At 33.6% G+C, this 18,285-nt stretch overlaps 1 protein-coding gene across 1 annotated transcript in view; it reads left to right on the forward strand.

Annotated features, from left to right (window-relative positions):
• Positions 1-18,285, forward strand: part of superdeath (Suppressor of ER stress-induced death) — a 503,396-nt gene that overhangs the window by 200,819 nt on the left and 284,292 nt on the right. The window contains exons 6-7 of the mRNA XM_090396917.1: positions 13,493-13,606; positions 16,773-16,907. Coding sequence (XP_090253043.1) covers positions 13,493-13,606; positions 16,773-16,907 — 249 coding nt within the window. The remainder of the gene's footprint in view (positions 1-13,492; positions 13,607-16,772; positions 16,908-18,285) is intronic.

Genomic DNA, 18,285 nt, shown 5'->3' on the forward strand with positions numbered 1-18,285 from the left:
AGTTTCTTCACCACACCTTCTGGTCTCAATTTCATTCCCTCACCAAAATTTATCCCTAAAGAATATCTTCTTACAAAAATAGAAAAAGGAAGTTCGCTCATTCCTAATCATTTAGCGAACTTCTCCGTATTGAATCGATTTTCATTATCAATAATGCTAAACCTCCAACAGATAATATTTCTCCTGCTGAAAGACAAGCCCTACTAAAACTTAAAAAGAATAATAACATTGTTATTTTACCTGCAGATAAAGGCAATTCCACGGTAGTCCTCAACTCTGAGGATTATGACAGCAAAATCCTTCAATTACTCGAAGACAACATGACTTATTCAATTCTTCAGGAAGATGCTACAAGAGAATTACAAAACCGTACAAACAACTTGTTAAAGAATGAACTTCCCTGATAATGTTCGCCTTTCTTTACGCTCACTACATCCTCTTATACCACGCATCTATGGAGTTCCCAAGATACATAAGGAAAAAACCCCTCTTTTCCCATTCGTGGAAGGAATTGATTCACCTACTTACAATCTTTCAAAATATCTAGAAAAGCACCTGAAGTGTTTCTCCAATAAATCCTCATCGTTTATCAAAAACACCAAAGATTTTGTTTCTCATATCAAAGATATTTCCATTTTCATTTTTAGCAAGTTTTGACATTATCTCTTTATTTACTAACGTTCCTATAGAGGAGGCACTTTCATTACTAAAGGAAAAATTATCCAAAAAAAAAATGTTTGCTTTATTAAAACATTGCATTCATTCTGGTTACTTTCGATATCGGAATTCTATTTACCAACAAAAACATGGCCTGGCAATGGGCAACCAATTTTCCCTGTTCTAGCTGACATTTTCCTAGAAGATTTTGAAACGAAAGCAATATCTTCCTTCTCATTTAAACCAAAACTTTGAAAACGTTATTTTGATGATATTTTCATTATATGGAGTCACAGACGTACATCTCTCATGGAGTTTCTTCATCATCTTAACAAACAACATCCTAATATAAAATTTACTGCTGATCTAAAACAAAATAACTCCTTACCATTCCTGGATGTAATGATTACACGATACTCTGAAAGATTAAAAATCTCTATATACAGAAAACCCACTCATACCAATAGATATCTACATAATCATTCTCATCATTTCCCACCGCAGAAGCTTGGAACTATATCTATCCTTAGGACACAGTGCACGCTTTCTTTTGAATGAACCAGATGAACTCCAGAAAGAAAGAAATCACCTCTCTCTTATCTTTAAACAAATTGGATACTCCGAAAAAACGATTAAGAAATTTCTTTTGGATCCTTCTAGGCAGTGCACCACAGAAACTATTAATTTTAAAGGTTAACCTCTTCATTCCCTACATCAGCACAGTCTCTAACAAACTGGCTAAGGTCTTTAAAAAATACAACATCAGGACTTTCTTCACCACACTTCCAAAAACCAGTTCTCTGATCAGCCATCCAAAAGCTATTCATCACAACCTAAAATATCCAGGTGTATATAAGGTATGGTGCGATTGCAATATCCCTTATTTTGGACAAACCAACAAATCTATTGAACAACGTCTAGAGGAGCATAAGAGAGACATCTCCTATAAATGATCACGTACAACTGCGTTGTACGTGATCATTAATAGTGATCATTAATAATGATCACGTACAACTGCGTTGTCTAGTCATGTTCCTTTTTCAAACGTTCCTAATGATAATATCCAAAGTCAGTCCGTTTGCCGGGATAAATCAGAAAATAAACAATAGCGTGTCAATTAGAACAACTTAAAAATACAACATTTTTGTTTCAATTATGTGTGGCAATTTGTACCTGTAATTCCCAGTATTTCAGATACTTCACTGTTTATTACTATACTCTTCCTATATATATATATATATATATATATATATGTGTGTGTGTGTGTGTGTGTGCTTTTTTTGTGAATCCTAGGTCTCCAGTAAGTAAAGTGGTCTTGCACTAAGCGATAAAATTTACCTTTCACCTAAAGTTGGGTGGTTGGCAATCAGATACGTTAACCATTCTGTCAACCAGGGAGGCATGCCATGCATGTTACTGCGAACTGAAACGTTTCATATTTATATTTAAATCAATGTAATTCCATAAATATGACGATTTTTGCTACGATTTGTGTTACTGTAAATTCAAAATTTTTATTTTTAGTGAGAATATCTGAACTTTATAAGATGAAGTTCCTATTTTTACCTTGATTAGCAAGCTTCATTTGATTGCATTTAAATTCTTTTTTTTAAAAAAAAAAAAACACCTTTTATCGATATATTAAATTATTACCATATCTTTTAATATTTTTTTTGGTATTCAGAATTTTTATAGCAACTATGATGCTTGTCAAACAGAATCAACGTTCTCAAAATCAATAGTCAAGACTACAATTGAATCTTTCACAGAAAGATTTTAATTACATCTTTCTTTAAATTAATTATGATTCAATTACATGGAATATTTAAAAGTGTAAATAATATATATATTTAGAATTACATTAAAAGATTTTAAACTGTTTAGAAAATTTAATATTAAATATAAAGTATCGTAGAAGTTGCATAATTATTTATAATTCATCGATATGAGTTAGTCATTTATTTATATAAAATGACTTTCAACGTTGGTGGTTTAATGTTACCAAGATTTGTTTAATATTAATATTTATTGTATACATGTGAAATTCATATTTATTTTTGGGAAGAGACCCAATAAATAAATTGTGCACCAAAAAGGGTCAAATATCGTAGAGCAGTAAAGGAAATTCCAAATAACTGTAATTAAACTGATAGTTTAGTTACCGTTATTTGGCTAGTATTTATAACTCAGTATACTGTATACAAGTGTATATACCTAATTATATGGTTAAAGTAGTTGTTGCAGTCGGTAATAATATATTTTTCAATTAATTTATTATTCTTATTTTATCTGTTTTACAATCGTTTTATGTTAGATTGTTAAATAGAAGTTTTACAATCTAACGATGAGATTATATTACATGGGAAAGAAAATTTCATTGTTAATACTTTTAATGTCATTTGCGATAAACTAATTTTGGAAATTAAAGAAAGAGAAAAGAGCTATTTAGACAGATATGTTTGGCAATTTTTTGTAGAAAGATATAGATCAAGACAAACACAAGACTAATATTAATAAAATTTTACAAACTTTTCGGACTGATATTGACTCAGAAAAATTTATTGATGAACTTAAGCAATTTTTAATAATGATTAAGGAAGAAAATTCTTGAATTAAAAATATGTACAAATTTATAAATGAAAGGTTAAGGTCTACTTTTCCGAATGTAGAAATAATTTAAAAAATATATTTTTGACGATGCCTATTTCAAATGCAAGTGCCGAACGCTCGTTTTTACCGTTGAAAAGAATAAAAAATTATTTAAGAATTTATTTTATTTTGCACCAAAATAAAACAAGTGACCTATCGTTATTATGCTTTGAATCAGATGTAATGAACTCGATTAATTATGATGACATTATAGATATATTTGATAAAACCAAAGCTAGAAAAAAAACTTTTAGTCATTAATTTTTTTTATTTAAATTTGAACAAATTTATTTTTATACTTTTTTAAAATGCAAATATATGTATATCAATGTTGTATTGTGTTATTAAAATGAGTTATTATGGAAATGTTGACTTTTATTTTCAATAAATTAAAAAAACGCTTATTTTTGAGGCCTCATAATGATGTTGCGCCTCGGACCTCCAAAAGTTTAAATGCGGCCCTGCAAGTCAGACCGCGGACAATGTGAACGTGAACAACAGAACGTGGCAGCATCCAGCATTGTTCAAACTTAGCATTGCACTGAATCTACATTCGGATAATCAATTTAATAACAGTTAGACGGCCAGACTGTATATAATGAATTATTTCGAGTAATTTCTCATTTCTTGTGTTTCAACGTTTAGTTACCTTTGACCTCTGAAGATGTAAGTCAAACGACTTACGAAACTTGTCGGGTTTGTTTTTTATTTTCATTTAGCTTAATAAACATGTGTTCCAATTACCGGAATCTTTCTTATGAACTGCTAAACCGCAGAAACCTCATACAAATTACAAAAATCTGTTTGAAGAGAATAGTACCATTGGAAAGTATAACTCTTGGAACATTAATGGCTTTCCTGTTCATATCCAAGATAGCCTTCACAGACCTATTACAGCATCTGAAGTGACCACAGCCTACAAATAATGCCAGACAAGAAAATCCCCAGGACCTGATAGTCTAGGTATATAACTTTACCCCAAGCCTGGGATTTTATTCTTCCTGTTCTAGTTATACTATTTAATTATTTCTTCTCGTCAGAACACATGCCAAATGAATTTGTAGCAAGACATACTGTCCTCTTTCCAAAACTTCAATGAGATCAAACCTTAATTAGCAGCTGGAGACTTATTTCTCTATATAATACTGAATACAGGATATTTTCCGTATTATCAATAACAAGCTCAAAGTGGGAATCAGATATATTATTTAAAGCACACAGGCGTTTAGGTTTCCATGCTGAGCAGTGGAATTTAATCTGTTTCTGCTACGTGACCTAATCCGCTTAGTTAATACGAGAAAGTAGTCGATGGCAAATCTATCAATAGATCTTACCCAAGCATTTGATAATGTCTGGAATCCCTTTTCGTTCCACATTCTCCATCTAAACAAGTGTTCTCTGCCAGGTTGGCATGAAAAAAACCCAGAGGAATACCAAGATATAGGTGGATTGATAGTGTAAAAAGCGACTTGGAAGACAGAAATATAAGACCTGATAATATCGGAGTCCTGATTGGTAACAGAGTGATTTGGAGGAAAATTGTAGATAGGAAGTTAGTAATTATGTAAATTTTTCATGTAGTACTATCATATCCTGTACATCTCTTGATCGTATATATTAGGAATTTGATGATGATCCTCTAGGAAACTGATGTAGATAAAAAGCTGCGATCTGTTATCAAATGAACATATGCCAATTCAACTACCTGCTTCCTAGCTAATGGGCTCCAGTCACACCCTCTCAAATTTTGAAAAGGAGTCAATCAAGGTTGCCATCTTCGTCCATTACCCTTTGCATTGGTTCTTGAACCTTTCTTACAAGAAGTTGACACGTGCTGTGCTAGGAATAACAGTTATGAAGGGAATTAAGGTATTAGCATATGCCGATTATGTAGTGGACACTTTAAAGAATAATGATTCCGTACATATCATTTTTGGTATTTTTGAAATATTCAGCAAAATCAGTTGATTGACTACTAATGTTGACAAGACAAAATTAAAAGTTTTGGGGAAGTAGGATCTTGGAGGCATTCCTTTTGCACTAATCCCTAAAAGAGAATCTCTCATTATACTTGGAATTCTTCTTCTCCACTTACCCAATATTTCCAGTTCAAGAACTTTGAAAATTTAGAAGACTGGAAAATATGGCCACTTTCCTTTTCTTCTAAACCATAGTACTCGAAACCTAAATAATAACCTATATAAATAAAATTTAAATTATAAATATTACATACGTCACAGAAGCCTAAGAAAAGCAATTATATGGTACGGCAATGCTATTTTTGGTCCCACCGATACCAATAGGCTAAAAAGGAATTTCTTCTACTATCAAAGAAGCATGGAGGATATTGGCTTCCGGTCTTAGAATTCTGCTATTTAAGCAACACAGCTACAAAAATCCAGAAATTATTGCAGACCTTCTCCTGTACTACCTGGTTTTCACCTTCCCCTGTTTGAAGTAAATTATTATAAAGGTCCAAAAACTGAGATTGTTCCTGAATACTACAACACTCTGTGTTTAACTCTAAGCCTGCTACAACACTTTGGTATAGACATTCTTTCGATTTAAAAAAAAAAAAGTAAAATTTGGTATAAAGAAATCGTTAATATCATTCACCGCGAACTTCCACAGTTCGGTTATGACAACAACAACACTTTGTTTCATAATTTATTGACGTTATAATCATACCTTAACAGAAGAGATCTTGCCTGGAGAATTGCATATCGTCGCCTTCCAATGAATACCATCAAATGGAGGTGCTTTATCATCGGAGATCCAATCTTTGACATCTGTTACCGATTGGAAATAGTAGAACATGCATTCAACAGCTGCCCTCTTGTGCTGCGTATTTGGAACAAATTATAATGAGATGGGTATTGCATTACTTGCAGCAGAACAGGTTATTTTTTTTGCAGTGTCCACCACTTGTCAGCAATGGGAAGAGAATTTTGATTTTAATAATTAATGAATTAAAATACCATGTATGGAAGGATGTGAAGGAATATGGATTTGAAAATCAGCAATATGACATCCAAATGCTTTATAATATTGTATTGTGGAAATTTGTTTGTTCAGTCAGACGATTTTTATATTTAGAAAGAAGCATTTTAGGAGATATCAAATTTTTGACTAGATGGTGTATACCACCCACATTATTTAATGTTCACCAGAGGGCGATAAAATTATTCTGTCTATTTAAAAAACATCCCATGTTATGAGATGTTTTTTAAATAGCTCCATCCTCTTAATTCAATGTGGTCTTATAGTCAATTCCAGGGATGACTGGAGAGCAATCCCAGGCCAAGAAAGTTAACTCCGATAAGGCTAACTACCTGGATATCAGCATCTTCTCGATTTAGTTGCAATTGATCCTTTGGTTGTTTATTATTTACACTGTCTACCAAGAATTGTCCGGACACCCCTGTTGTGGAACGTTTCAGGTTGGCTAATAACATAAAAACTAATGTACAGATAGTAGGAAGCAGTATTTCATCGTAGCAGTCGAATTTAGGTGGTATCGCACACGACGTGACTCAGTGACTTCGAGAGAGGTGTCTTCGTGGGCTGTCACATTGGTGGCATATTCATGCATCCCATTGCCGTTCAAAGAGATCATCCTGTAGGATGCAATCATCAAATGGAGACGTTTTGCATCACTAGTGCAGGAAAACACCCAAGATGATCGCCGAAAATGACTGACAGCGACAGGAAGTTGCTAAAACGGATAGCACGCAAAACTCAGCTACAATCGACACTAACACTGTACGAAAAGAACTCCATTTACTTTGTTTCCACAGAAGAGCAGTGGCACACAAGATGAACACAAAGCGGCTCGTGTGGCCTAGTGCAAAGAGCGTGTGAACTGGACAATTGGCCAGTAGAAAACGGTACTCTGGAGTGATGAATCAAGGTCACCTGTTTCCAGTCTGATGCACGGTGTAGGTGTAGAGGCAGCCGATGAACACTTTTTATCGCAGTATGTTGTATCCACAGTAATGTTTGATGGAGGAGTTTTTTGGAGTGGGACCACAGGTTGTTGTCCGTGGTTCCATGAAATCAGCTCACACCTTGATATTCTGGATAATCAGGTGTTGCCTACACTGTGAAATTTTTATGGAACGGATCCGTGTTACTATCAAGAAGTGAATGCCTCATACAACAAAGCTGCAACTGTTATGGAATGAAGAGATGGGTGTTAAACGACTGACTTGGAATGCACAGAGTACTGACCTCAACCCCATCGAACACCTATGGAATGAACTGGAGCGGCGATTGCTGGCCAGAACAGCACGTTCTTGATCTGTCGCTGTATTCAGTGCTGTTTTCATGGAGGAATGGAGAAAAATTCAACCTGATTTCTGGTGAACATTGGTGGAAAGCTTCCCTCAAAGGGTGCAGGAGGTAATCAAAGGTGGACATACCAGATATTAAGGTTCGCCTTCTGGTATAGATTGCAAATTATTAAAGTGTTCGGAAAATGTTAGCCTCTGGTTATTTGATGATATGAAAGAGCTGAGGCCTTTTCTCTATCTCTCAGACTATCCATCTACCTGTCTTTTCTTTCTCCTAATACTATCAGGCTCTCTCTCTCTCTCTCTCTCTTTCACCCCTATACTTACTACTCACCGCTTTACTCTTTCACCTCAATAAAGGTCGAAATGGGTCTGAGTAGTGGCCCGTCCCGTAATGTATAACATTACAAGTCCGTAAGGATATGGGCTTTGCATTATGGGATACTAAGGCAATTGATGTGAAGTCATCAGCCTCTATATACAAGAATCCCAGTCACGAAGTGACTTCACATGCAAACCTTGTTTGCTTACTCTTTGATAAAGAATGAAAAAACCAAGAGTATAATTTCTTGGCATCTTTAATTTATAGTATAGCGAAATGAAAAAACGTCCAAATTATAGAATATTGTGCTCAGATCGTGGGTGATTTTAATGCCAAGATTGGAAGCAGAGATGACCATCTGAACTCCATTGGTAAATTTGGATTCGGATAGAGGAATGAAAAAGGAGAAAGACTTATTGAATTCGCAGAAGAAAATAATCTCTTTATTATGAATAGCTTTTTCAAGAAGAAAATCAACCGAAAATGGACTTGGAGAAGCCCAAATGGACAAACTTACAATTAAATAGAATTCATCCTCTCCAACAGAAGATATATAATAAATATTACCGAAGTGCTTAATAGATTTAATACAGGAAGTGACCACAGACTAGTACGAGCAAACGTATAGGCAAAAGTACTGGTTCAACAAAAACTGGGAACGAAATAAGCTCATAAGAAAAATGTCCAATTTAGTGAATCTTCAAAACCTCTACCACAATAAAGGCTATTATAGAGAATCACTCAAAAATTAACTAAAAAAGTTAAACACAGCTACTACCATCGATGATGCTAATGAAATCTTAACAAAATCTATCTTGAATTGTGCACTAGGAATAGGAGGTGTAAAAAAAGTTACCAAAGAGAGGAAACATCAGATCTAAGGTTTCCTGTCAGAAAACCTTAGATCTGATGAAGAAAAGAAGAGATACGAAAAGAGATTTAAATGATACCAATAAAATAGAATATGCCGAAATTTGTACAAATATACGTAAAAGGATGAAAAATGAAATTAGATCGTATAATACTAGGAAAATTAAAGAAACAATAAAAACAATAGTAATATGAAGGTCCAAAGACTAACATTATCAGTTAGAACAAAGGAAATAACTGCTGTAATAGGAAAAAATTAACTTATACAAAATAGAGATGCAATAATCAAAAGAATTCAGGAATTTTATACTGAACTCTATGAAGACAAAGACCGAGACATCCAAGAATCATCTATGGATAACTCGAGTGAAGAGGAACGCGATGCCCCTGAGATGTTACAAGGTGTAGTAGAAATGGCACTGCGGAAAATGAAGAATGGAAAGGCCCCAGGAGAAGATGGAATTATGGTTGACTTCTTAAAACTGCGAGGAAGCCCTGTCATCAAACAGCTGACTAAACTCTTTCATAAATGCTTAAAACAGAGAAAACTTCCAAAAAATTGGAACAATTCATTTCTAATATTAATATTTAAAAAGGGCAATAAGGAAGAAATTAAAAAGTAAAGACAAATCAGCCTACTCCCCACTATATATATAGTCTTCAAAAAAATTATAAATAATAGAATAAAATCTAAACTAGAGGGAATGCAATCCTGTGAACAAGCTGGATTTAGAAAGAATTACAATACTTTGGACCATATTCACACATTATGACAGCTCATTGAAAAATCAATTGAATACAATAAACCCTTATGTCTGGCCTATATAGACTACGAAAAAGCATTTGATTCAGTTGAAACATCTGCGACACTAAAAGCTCTTGAAACCCAGGGAACTGAATCACCATATATTGAAACACTAAAACATATTTACAATAATGCAACTTCTGTAATTAAATTATATAAAAACAGTGAAAAGTTCCCAATACAAAAAGGCATCCGGCAAGACGACACCATATCTCCCAAATTATAGCTGCACTAGAGAAAGTCTTTAGAAGCCTTGATTTGGAAACGAAAGGAATAAAAATAAATGGAGAAATACTGTATCATCTGAAATTTGCAGGTGATATTGTCCTAATAGCAGATAATCTTGAAAATCTGGAAGAAAGGCTAAATCAGCTAAATGAAGCCTCCAAAATAATTGGATTAAAAATAAATAGGGAAAAAACAAAAATAATGGTGAATAAATACATAAACCACAGAACTGTCAAAGTTGAAAACCATGAAATAGAACCAGTTACTTCATATGTATATCTGGGCCAATTGTTATCCTTTGAGGATTGCCAAAGAAAAGAGATTGAACTAAGAATTCACCTTGGATGGATGGCTTTTGGGAAAATGAGAGACATATTCAGAAGTGACATCCCTATGAGTCTAAAAAGGAAAGCTTTCGACAGTGCATACTTCCTGTCCTAACATACAGATGAGAAACATGGACTTTAACAGAAGCCCTAAACAATAAACTGAGAACAACAAAACATCGCATGGAGAGAAGTATGTTAAAAATGACATTAAGAGATAGGAAGACAAATATCTGGATAAGATCTCAAACAGGTGTCATGGATATTGTAAAATACATTAAACAGGCTAAGTGGGGGTGAGCAGGCCATATTGTCAAATGCAGTGACGGGAGATAGACTAGAAAAACAACACAGTGGAGACCAATAGATGGAGCAAGACAAAGAGGAAAACCAAGAAGAAGGTGAAGGGTTGAACTGGAACAAATTGCAGGAGTGAGATGGATGGGAGAGGCAGAAAACCGAGTAGTGTGGAAAATCATGGGGGAGAACTTCGTTCAGCAGTGGACAGAACCAAAAGGTTGAAGAAGAAGAAGAAGAAGAAGAAGAAGAAGAAGATGCTGATGATGATGAAGATGATGATGAAGATGATGATGAAGTTCTCAAATCAGACTATACCGGTAACGTTAACTTTAAGCTTGCTAAAATGTCTGGAGTCAGTGCACGCGAAAGCAATTAAGTTATTAATATCCGTCTTTCACTCACTCCCAGATGTTACTTTTCTGCAGTGCTTTTCTTCTCGGTACTCCTATTTAATGTTCCGATAAATGAGTAACAAAAAATTAGCATTCATTCTTTTAAATACAAAGATGCACGCGGTTTTTCTCTTCATTCCTCTGGGTTTCTCCAGTTCTTTAAAACAACTTTTAGTTTTATCTATTTCTGGTAACTAAAGTATACTTATATTTTAAAGCTAGAAAAAAAAACTTTTTTTTTTTTCGAACTGAATTTCTACTTATACACCGTGTATTATCTTAGACTAAACAGCCAATAGCATTACGGATTATCAATAAACAAACAAACTCAGTAAAATGCAACAACTAAGAAATTAATCCTCATGGCATTTATTTATTTGCTTTCATTTTGTATTTTTTCCGTTTCTGATTAATATATACGCTGCTTGAAAGATGTCAACGTACACCATAATGCGAGGAACAAACAGACACTGTGACCACCTAAATAAGATCTAGGACCTCCTTTCGCTGAGATGACTGCCGTAATCATATGGGGCAAACGTTCCACAACCGTACGATAGCGATGAATGGGAATTTTGGAACATTCTTCCTGGAGTCATGTAATGAGGTTCTGGACTGTTTCAGTTCATCCCACAGATGTTCAGAATTGAGATCAGGGCTCTGTGGAGATCAGTCAATTGTGGTGACTTTCATATCCTCAAACCACGCAGTTACAGCAGCAGCCTAGCCTTATGACACGCTGCGTTGTCTTGATAAAAATGACAATGATCAGTTCGTAGAAACGCCACAAAATACGAAACATGGCGTCAAGAATATTCAGATACTTCTCAGAATTCAATGTTGATGGCACCACAAGCCATGAACATTGAAGACAGATTTTTTTTTTTTTTTTTTTGGCAAAAGTACAAGAGTAGCCAATAAGGGGAGGCAAGAGACTTGGCTAACTGTTCGGCAAGTTATAAGTGGAACTACCTATGCTATCGAGTGCTTTAACATGAATGCGGGGTGCTTTAACATGAACTAGTTTTATTTTTTTATGATATCTTTTGGCCAAGAAGTCACTTTTTTTCAATAATTTGGTGGTTTTTTCCCTTTGAAATATGTGGTACGTAGACCCGTCACATAGGAGATCCTGCATTATATATATATATATATATATATATATATATATATAATCCTCTTGATGCACGATAACTGTTGCATTTTCCTTCTCAGGAAAATTCAACATTTTTACTTTTGTAATAACAACATTTTTACTCTTATACAGATTTTTAAAGGTAACTATTTCATTATGTGGTATATTACGTTTTGGTGGTTTAGCCTTGTTTAGGGTGCTTGCTAGATCTAAACGCATATTATTAGCCATTGCAGACGGAAAATGGTAGATGCCCCGTTCTAATTTTATCATGATTTCTAATTTCGGAATTTGTTTGAGTGTGACGGCAAAGTTATACCCAAAGCTACGAGCTTTCTTGGCTTCTTAAGTGAGCACTTGCGACGATAAATTAACGACCATGCGGTCTCGTCGAAGTTGCGGTCGGAACGTCGTATGTTGTCGCTGTCGTAGTAGTTAATATTTTTTCAGGTGTTTGCTTTTAACTTTTGTGAATTCCTTTTTGCTGCGACTTGCGGACCGTCCTACATCACATCTCCGAAATAGGACTTTAGATTTTTTTGTCCGTTACAATTGTATTGTGTCAGTTACTGACTGTCGTGTACACATGCAGTGTTGTGCTCTGATAATGCTGATTTGAAATTCCGCGAAATATAAGCAAGTTAATAAAACATCTCTTTATAAAATAGTTCGTTTGGCGTTGTTAATACCGTTAAAAATAAGGCATAAAATTTGATTTCTTAATTTTGTAATCTATTTATGACTATCGTTTGCTTCATTGGGAACAATGAAATTATCTATTTAGATCATTTTATTGTTTCCAATCAAAAAAACCATATGAAAAATTTTTATATTGATTTGTATTATACATAGCATGACTGATTCGACACGCACCATCTCAGTTGATAAATACACATTGATACTTATTTCTCATCGCCAGAATGATAAAGAATAAAGAATTTTGGGCTTCGTTCAAGCGATTTTTTTCTATTCTTTAAAGAGTAAAAATTCTTTAGGCAAGAATTTTAGAGACATTAACAGAATCCAAAATCTGTTAATATACAGAGAAGTTCTCTTCGGTCTTAGAGGTACCCCTTGTCTAATTTAACTATATAACAGCAGCAGATGCGTCTCTAATGATCATGTCACATAACATTTTGAAGTTTAGCACGAAATGTGTTTACTTCCACTTATATTTTACAGATAAATGAAATATTAATTATTCTATGTTAATATAAATTTATTTATAAGTTGTGTTAATGATATACTTATTTTCTAAAGTCATATGAATGCAGGTAATTTGGCTAAATATTAAGGATAAGTTTTAAGAGAAATAGTAAAGAAACAAAACAAAGTAGAGGCAGTAATACTAATAACACAAGATCATCAAAAGCAACACCAAAACTAATAACAGAAACACTCTTCAGACTGTAAACAAAGAGAGACAATAGAGGTAAGAATTTACATATTTTTTCTGTAATCTCACAATAACAGTTTTTGTTTTCAGAATTTAATTAATATGTTTTATTTCTTTTAGTGGTTCGGTAATCTAGTTACTCCCAAATGGTGGGATGATTTGTGGCTCAATGAAGGCTTTGCTAGCTATGTGGAATATCTTGGTGTAGAGGCAGTACATTCAGATTGGGGTATGGTAAGTTTGCTAACTGCATTATCCAAGTTAAAAATATTGCTAACCGAATTGTATAATATATTGCAGTCTTATAACAAATAAATCTTCAAATAGCACTAAATACTTAATTCATATAAGTACAGATTGATTCATTCTTTTTTATGTAGAAAAAAATGCTATTTTAAAATACTCGAAAATATCGGATTTTATATTAATAAAAATGAAAACCGGAGACTATGCTATGAAGTCTAATCGAATTAACAGTCACATCATATCGTTAGTCGGAAAAGTGGTCTAATCTAATCCCAACAAGAGATTCAGCCTATTAGCTTAAATGAGAATGGAAAGTAAGAAAGGATAAATAACGTCAACTTAAAAGGGTCAATTTCAAAAGAATAAAACATTTATGAAAAGAAAACCTAGGGGCACCTGTCTCGGGAGTTTGTGTGTGTGTGTGTGTGTGTGTGTGTGTGTGTGTGTGTGTGTGTGTGTGTGTGTGTGTGTGTGTGTGTGTGTGTGTGTGTGTGTGTGTGTGTGTGTGTGTGTGTGTGTGTGTGTGTGTGTGTGTGTGTGTGTGTGTGTGTGTGTGTGTGTGTGTGTGTGTGTGTGTGTGTGTGTGTGTGTGTGTGTGTGTGTGTGTTTAATTGAGTCACCAGCTGAATTTATAAAGCTTTCTCGAATATTGAAAAACATTTTCTCAACTGAGATGCTAGGGGCGCATTAATTGCAGCTATGAAGAATGATTCGAGAATTCAGCAGAATATTCATAATTAAAGTTAGAATCATAAACATTTGTGGCTGACAGCACATTATTTAAACATATGTGGAAATTAAAGAAAGCGTTAAACTTGTTTTTTATTATTTTTACAGGAAAGTTTTAAATGATGCCAGAACTCACCAGATTTCTCCTACTGATAGGGAAAAACCTTCTTCCTCCCAGATGTAATTTAAGAGCGGAGTTGTGTAAATAACTTTGGAACCACATCCCACGTAACATATTTTTTAATAAGAAAAGAAAATATTAACTTCGGGAACTAATACTAGTTTATCTCCTATTGGATTAAGTTAGGAAAAATAAATAAAAAGCAATTCCATTCTTAATCCAGTTCTCATATTGTAGAAATGTGTCAGAAAACACAAACAGACTTCCATTGAAGTTTTTCTTTCGCTTCTGAATACAGAAACACTACAATTCAGATAGCGACTTGATATTAAGTGGGATGTGGTTTCAAAGTTATATAACAGCTCTGCTCTTAATTTTACCTCTGTGAGGAAGACGTATTTTCCCATGTGTAGGAGAAATCTGGTGATGATGATGATGTCATAGTCTGACATCATCATCATCATCATCAGTGGACATTACAGTGGACTTAAACTGCATTTAACAATGCAATCCTTAACAAATTTCATGACTGCGTGATATTTATAATCATACTATGACCAAGACAAAGCAAATTTGGAACCTACTCAGGAGAATTAAACATAAACCCGACAGACCGTAATTGGAATCAGGAATGGATACAAGGAACAACTAACAATTGCGTGATAGTCAAAGTGAATGGGATCATCGCATGAGAATGCTGTCCTAAACTGACACATAATATATTTCCTTTTTTTCTTTTAGAAAATGTAAACAAATAGCGTTTCAAAAAATAAAATCAGTGCGAATCGGAAATTAATTTTATATAATATGAAATATATCATATATGACTATGAAATAAAATGATATAAAACTATAAAATGATAGAAAATGGTAAACAGAAAAAAGGAGAATCAAACAAGGAAAATATTATTGTTGTTGTTGTTGTTGTGTAAATACAGAATATTTACAAATATAAAACTAAATATTATTATTGCATTTCTGTTCACTTCAAAGATTCAGTACAAAATCCTAAGTAAATATTTTTATATAAATATACATAAATGATAATGATGCTTTATTTTGTATTTTTACGGATCCATTTAATGCTATATTTACAAAAAGTGAAATATATATTTTTTCGTTTTAATAATATTAGTTCTGGATGGAAGGAGACCATTAACTGTTATTTCATATTAATTTGTTGTGTCCTATTAATTTGTTGGCAATAGTGCAGAAATACAGAATGCTGAGTACATTCGGTTTTGATAAATTTACGTGATAATATTATTTTTTAGTCCCAATATTTCACACTGCACTTTTTGATTTTGTATAGTAGCGTTTCGCATATATTACTCTTTTTCGAAAGGGGGGTATGGGGGGGAATAGCGCGTGGTATCTGCTGATGGTACCTGAGAGAAATTGTCATTAGAACTTTTCAGCTATTCATAGGTCCCCAGATTTCCCTTATCGAATGTTAATTTTTTATTCATGAACGATATACAAAAGCAAAGCTGGGTGGTTTTCTATAGTAACTGTTATACTTTTACTCGAAGTAGTTTGCTTACTGTGGTCCTGTATTCTGATGCTTTGCTGGTTATTCTGTACTTGTAAATGAAGTCGTGTTTTAACTCTTGATTTGTATAGTTGCTCCGAGGTGGTATTGTGTTATACTTGTTTTTGTGATGGTTATAGTTTGAATAAAGCTGGTGTCTCATGTATGAGTGGCTGGATGGAAGTCAGATAGCGGGATACTTATTTTCTATCAGTCAGGTCTGTGGGTTTTGAATATCAATAATTTTATTTTATCCAGAGTCTGTATGCAGTTTTCAGTTAGTCAGCTGGTAATCTGATTAATGTCCTGTTACATAGCTCTGATTACATCATTATGGTTGGACACCAACCGTAATTCTGCATGTTAGAAAATCTTACTTTTTAGTAGGAAATTATTAATGATATGCATGTATATCTTAAACAGAATTGGAAAGAGAACAGCTACCAGTAAAATACTCCAGATTACCGGAAACTCTCTACTGTGGACTGATTATATACGGACGGTGTGCTTTCTATTTTTCACATACATTTTAAACAACAGGAAGAGAGTCCATCAATTCCAATGTGTGTTAACTTCTACAACAAGGCAGAAATGGACTGGTAGTTACTTATAACGGTTCTTTTCCGTGTTCATGTATGGGGGTGATTAACTAGCTGTTATGTTAGATATGTACCCTATGAGTTCATCCTATTTTTTTTCGGTTTTAAACATTACTTGATCACATACATATGCCAGTGACTCATCTTAAATTGTTTTGCTAAATTCTTAATCAGGATCAACAGTTCGTGGTGAATGAACTTCAAGATGTCATGGAACTAGACTCTCTAAAGTCATCTCATCCAGTATCTGTTCCAGTTGGACATCCAGATGAAATCAGTGAAATATTTGACAGAATTTCATATGGCAAGGTGAGTAAAAAAAAAAAGTTTCCTCCCTTTTTCTTTCCTTGTGCAGATCTGAATGCTATTATATTTACGTTAGTGTTAGCTGATTTATTCTTCTGTTTTTCTCCTTAATAGAGAAACGTAAAGAAAATGATATTACAAATTCAGTATAATTACTATTGCATAAAACTACATGTAATGTGAATATATTTCCTTTTTTGTACTCTACTCATCTTGGTAAACCCATTCACAATAATAGAATACAGTGCAGTAGCTCATGATCGTTGATCTTTAATATTCGAATTGCTCTAGATCAAGAAGAAAGAAAATGGGAAAAGAATAGTCTGTTCTCCAGTTTTGAAATTAAACAATAGTATTGTTAGCCTAAAAGTCAAAATGCTTCCCCTTTTGGTCATTTCACTTGTGAATTGACCAAAATACAACAATACTAGGATCATCGATCCTAGTATTTTATATTTTATTGTATATTGTTGTATTTTTCGATCCTAAACAATATTAGGATCGAAAAATGTTCTGTACCAGTTTATTCTGTGTTCAAAGTAGTCAATGATGAAAAGCAATATTTTACTAGTAATGGTAATAATAAAGTGTCAATATTAACTGTTAATGATAAAAAAATTATCCCATTGACTTTTCAAAAAGTCCTGCGATTCGGGTGAAAAGTCAATCCGGTAATTTGTTTCTGTTTTTATTTTGCACTGCTGAATTGGCCAAACTTTTCGAACGTGTTACACTATCAGACGTTAATGGTACATCTTAAAGTTAACTCACATCACGTCATAAATTCGGGAATTATAAAGAGGTAAAAGTAAGACATCAAGCAAAGAACAATAACTTAAGGAAATAGTTATAGGAAGAGAAAATTCCGTTATTTTGAATAAAAAAATAAAGAAAAGTTAGTATCATCTTTAATTGCAGTTTATTAATTAAATGAAGAAAATAATGATATTGATTAATCATATTGATGTATTTCATATCAAGTAGTTTTCTCCTCTAGGATAACATTACCCGCTCTTATATAATGTACTATGCGTCTTCTTCGTTGGTGGAATTCACATAAAAATAGCCGCCAGTGCTACTCAGTTTTACTTCATCGTGTCTCAATATGATTCATATCATTCTATAAAATGAATAAGCGGAAACGTTTTCCTTCGCTTTGTGTTCCGAACCATTGCAAAACTGAAAATAAATAAATATAACTCACTTAGTAAAATGATAAACTGCAAGTAAAGTTCAAATTAAAATCATGACAGGTCGTCTCGGCAAAGACCCTCTTCGCAATAGCATAAACGTAATTTGAGAAACACTGGCTGCGATCAAAGGGACAACAATGATTGATGCTGCTTATGGATGTGATCCATTTTTTGACATTCTTGAAAGG

The sequence above is a fragment of the Typopeltis vanoorti genome, chromosome 8 (assembly GCF_054136105.1).
Source record: "Typopeltis vanoorti isolate ZY-2024b chromosome 8, IOZ_Tvanoo_1.0, whole genome shotgun sequence".
Lineage (NCBI taxonomy): Eukaryota > Metazoa > Arthropoda > Arachnida > Uropygi > Thelyphonidae > Typopeltis > Typopeltis vanoorti.